Here is a 4,273-nt window from a genome sequence, read left to right on the forward strand (position 1 = left end):
TGGATGTAAATGGGTCTTTAAAACAAAGAAAGACTCATTAGGCAATATTGAACGATACAAGGCAAGACTCGTTGCTAAGGGATTCACTCAGAAAGAAGGAATCGATTACAAGGAAACTTTTTCTCCTGTATCTAAGAAAGATTCCTTGCACATTATTTTGGCATTAGTAGCACATTTTGACTTAAAGTTGCAACAAATGGATGTGAAAACGACATTTCTCAATGGAGATCTAGAGGAGGAGGTTTACATGAAACAACCTGAAGGATTCCCCTCTAGTGATGGTGACCAATTGGTTTGCAAGTTAAAAAAATCAATATATGGATTAAAACAAGCATCCTGCCAATGATATTTGAAATTCCATAATATAATTTCTTCATTCGGGTTTGTAGAAAACATAGTGGGAGTAAAACCTGTTTTCTTGTTTTATATGTGGATGACATTTTACATGAGGTGAAACAATTTCTCTCTAACAATTTCGATATGAAGGATATGGTTGAGGCATCTTATGTCATTGGCATTAAGATTCATAGAGACAGATTTCGAGGTATTTTAGGTCTGTCTCAGGTAACCTGTATTAATACAGTGTTAGAGAGATTTCAGATGAAGAATTGTTCACCAAGTGTACCTCCCAGTGTAAAGGGTGATAGGTTCAATTTGAACCAATGTCCGAAGAACGACCCTGAAAGGGAACAAATGAAGGACATTCCATATGCTTCTGCTGTCGGAAGCCTAATGTATGTTCAAGTCTGCACAAGACCTGATATTGCATTTGTTGTTGGAATGTTGTGGCGATATCAGAGTAATCCCGAGTTAGACCACTGGATAGCTGCAAAGAAAGTAATGAAGTACCTTCAAGGAACCAAATACTACATGCTGATGTACAGGCGGGCAGACAATCTAGAAGTCATTGGTTACTCAGATTCTGACTTTGCTGGCTATATTGATTCCCGCAAAACAACATCAAGATACATTTTCTTGATGGCTAGTGGAGCAATATCATGGAGGAGTGCCAAATAGACTTTGACTGCCACGTCGACTATGGAAGCCGAGTTAGTTTCCTGTTTTGAGGCTACTTTACATGGTGTAGTTTCATTTCTGGACTTAGAATTATGGATTCTATCTCTAGGCAATTAAGAATATTTTGCGATAATTCAACTGCTGTTTTTATGGCCAAAAACAACAAAAGTGGAAGTCGAAGTAAACACATCGACATAAAGTATTTGGCCATAAGAGAACGTGTTAAAGAAAATAAAGTGGTCATTGAACACGTCAAAAATGACTTAATGATCGCAGATCCTTTGACTAAGGGCATGTCACGTTCAACTGCTGTTTTTATGGCCAAAAACAACAAAAGTGGAAGTCGAAGTAAACACATCGACATAAAGTATTTGGCCATAAGAGAACGTATTAAAGAAAATAAAGTGGTCATTGAACACGTCAAAAATGACTTAATGATCGCAGATCCTTTGACTAAGGGCATGTCACCGTTTAAATTCAAGGATCATGTTGTGAATATGGGATTTGGTTCCATTATGTAAATTTTTTATTGTATGAACAATGTTATTTCAGTGAAATTCTTAATTAATGTGATGTTTTTTCTCATATTTATGTGCAATTTAATTTTGAGAAAATTCATCTGTGTTGGACCAAGAGTAAACATAGAGTTTATTAATAAAATATAAGTAATACATACATAGAAATACATGGAAGATAATACTCGTCATTAGAGGACCTATCACCATGATTCATGTATTTATTACTTAAATTCAGATTATCGCTGAGTTTAAAATTATATTAGAAGTTTGGACCAAGTGGGAGAATGTTAACCGTTTTTATGAGAACGGTTTTCTCATTAATTGTGGTCTCAACTTCTGGCAGTTGCAACTTCTTGTAGTTACAACTCCCTCGGTAAGTCGAAGCCATGAACAACCTTGATGTGAGGTTAGCTTCACATTGTTTTTTCGGTCCCTTGTTTCTTCACTAAAACCCTTTCAGTTGAGCAATCATCGTGAGTATTGAGAGATCGGAAGCGCTGAACAGAGAACAGAGAAAAGAATCTGAAATGTATAGAAGGAGGTATGATTTAGCTTCCGTTTAAATTATATGATGAATTTTATACTGTTAAAAATTCATATTTAGGCTTACAATTGTTTGATGAGGCATGTCTGTAAAAGCTCATTTTTAGGTTCATGAAAATCCGTGGCGGGGGTTGAATTCAACCCTATCTTTCCCAGGAGAAATGGATCTCATTCGTCATCAGCCGATCGTTTTTAAGAAAATAGTAAATATATAGCACAGCTAATTGTTTTTCCTCCAGCGACATGTCAGCCATCACTACAAAACCAGTCAGTTCCGACATCTGCTCGAGATTATTCTTGTTTCTATTCTTTTCGATCGGAAATCAGTCATGAATATATCCAAAAACGTCGTCAAAATCTGCGTCCTTTCGTTGATTCTCTCTGCAGCAGCGGATGAGGAAGCCAAAGACGAGGAAACAAAAGCACAGGGCCCAAATGCCGCCGAGAGAGCCCTTGGATTGACACTAGGCCCTTTGAACACGATCAAATCCTGGGTTAATTTGGCTTGGCTGCATTTGAAACCTCCCGATTCGAAGTAATTTTGATAACCCATGTTTCCAAGGTTGCATTCATTTTCGTTATTTGTGTTCATTACTCTTGTTGCGATAATCGCTCTGAGTTAAGTTTCTTTTTTTTTCTTTTTTTTATGTTTTCGTGAAAATGCAGTATCGATATGGAAGCCCCCGCTAGCACAGGTGAATTGATGAAAGATGCCGCATCGAAGAGCTTCGAAACAAGTAAGTCGACTGCCAAGAACGTTGCGAAGGCGGCCGGAGGTGCAGTCCACAAGACGGTGGAGAAGGTGAAGAGAACCGTTTCCCACTCAGAACGAAATCCTTCCGCTGACGCAGATCTCTGATGGAAATTAGAGTTTCCAATGATTTTTTTGTTCTCTTTACGAGTGTTTCCGTATTCTGCTTTTTTTTTTCGGGGTTTTGTCGTCTCGAACTTAATGGAGCTGTGGATTGCTCAATTTTTCGAAGATGACAGAGGTTTCGGTTTCTTGCTAACAGGTCTTTGAGAGGGGTATTTGATCAACTTAGTGTTAAAAGGATAGTCCCATAGTGAGTAATGATCTTATTTATTAACTGGGAAAAACGTTTCATAAGTGGTTAATCATTTTGGGATAAAACATTCGATCAAAATTTAACAGATTCGGTTACCAGATTGTAAGTTTAATTATGTCCACTTCCTGTTTCTCTTTAATGAAAAATTCCATAATTGCATTCAACAATTCAGTTTGGGAAAAATTGTTATTCCCTTAATGTCAAAAAGCCGATGAGACGAGCCTGAACTCAGATTATAGAATGGGCTTTTTATCGAATTACTATTTTTAAAAACTTATTTCAATAAATGACATCACTTTGAATTTATTTTCGAAAATACTTAACTTTGACCGGTCCACTGTACATGTGTACAGTCAAATGTGATAAGTAATCTTTAACTGATTACTTGTCACCACATCATCAACACTACGTGAGTAGATAGACACGACTACAATGTCACTATTTTGATCCATCGGCAACCATATAAGATGCCACATCATTAAAAATCAAATTTATGAATACAGTTTTTATTACCTAATAATTAAAATTATAAATTATAAAAATATATAATAAATAATTAAAAAAATTAACTCTTACCTATTAAACACCCTTTATTATTAATTAAAATATTTATTATTTTAAAATATATAAAAATTCTATATTAGAGTTTAAAAATAAAGTTTATTATTACACTTTTTATTACTTTATATTTTAAAAAATAAAAATAAAATAAGTATACTACTTAATTAAAAATCTTACTAACATATTATCAATTTAAAATATTTATAAATACAAAATATTTATAAATAGAAAAAAATTTACTCTTACCCATTTAAAATCGATTTAAAATATTTATAAATTGAAAAAAATATACAAAATTTTTTATTTTAGAGTTTAAAAATATAATTTATCTGTACCCTTAATATTAAAATTTTATTTTAGAGTTTAAAAAATAAATGTATCGGTACACTTTTTATTACCTTATATTTAAAAAAATAAGTTATTAAAAATTCTTACCCTTACCTATTTAACACCTTTTTATTATCGATATAAAATATTTTTTAATTATTTTTTTGAGAATTATTATCGATTTAAAATATTTTTAATAGAAAAAATTGTTCAAAATTTTTATTTTAGAGTTTAAAAATA

At 33.2% G+C, this 4,273-nt stretch overlaps 1 protein-coding gene across 1 annotated transcript; it reads left to right on the plus strand.

Moving 5' to 3' along the window:
• The first annotated feature begins 480 nt into the window (after positions 1-480).
• LOC137937213 (secreted RxLR effector protein 161-like) lies at positions 481-1,017 on the plus strand. Its single transcript, XM_068782302.1, has one exon. It carries the CDS (start codon positions 481-483, stop codon positions 1,015-1,017), a length of 537 nt encoding a protein of 178 aa, XP_068638403.1.
• The last annotated feature ends 3,256 nt before the right edge of the window (positions 1,018-4,273 follow it).

Source organism: Aristolochia californica, unplaced genomic scaffold (assembly GCF_029961685.1).
Source record: "Aristolochia californica isolate CCGP_79_NKW_82.1479 unplaced genomic scaffold, dmAriCali1.0.hap1 SCAF_7, whole genome shotgun sequence".
NCBI lineage: Eukaryota > Viridiplantae > Streptophyta > Magnoliopsida > Piperales > Aristolochiaceae > Aristolochia > Aristolochia californica.

What these genes read in the sequence shown, in the direction of transcription:
- LOC137937213 (XM_068782302.1), top strand. Translation starts at nt 481, where the DNA reads ATGAAGGATATGGTTGAGGCATCTTATGTCATTGGCATTAAGATTCAT.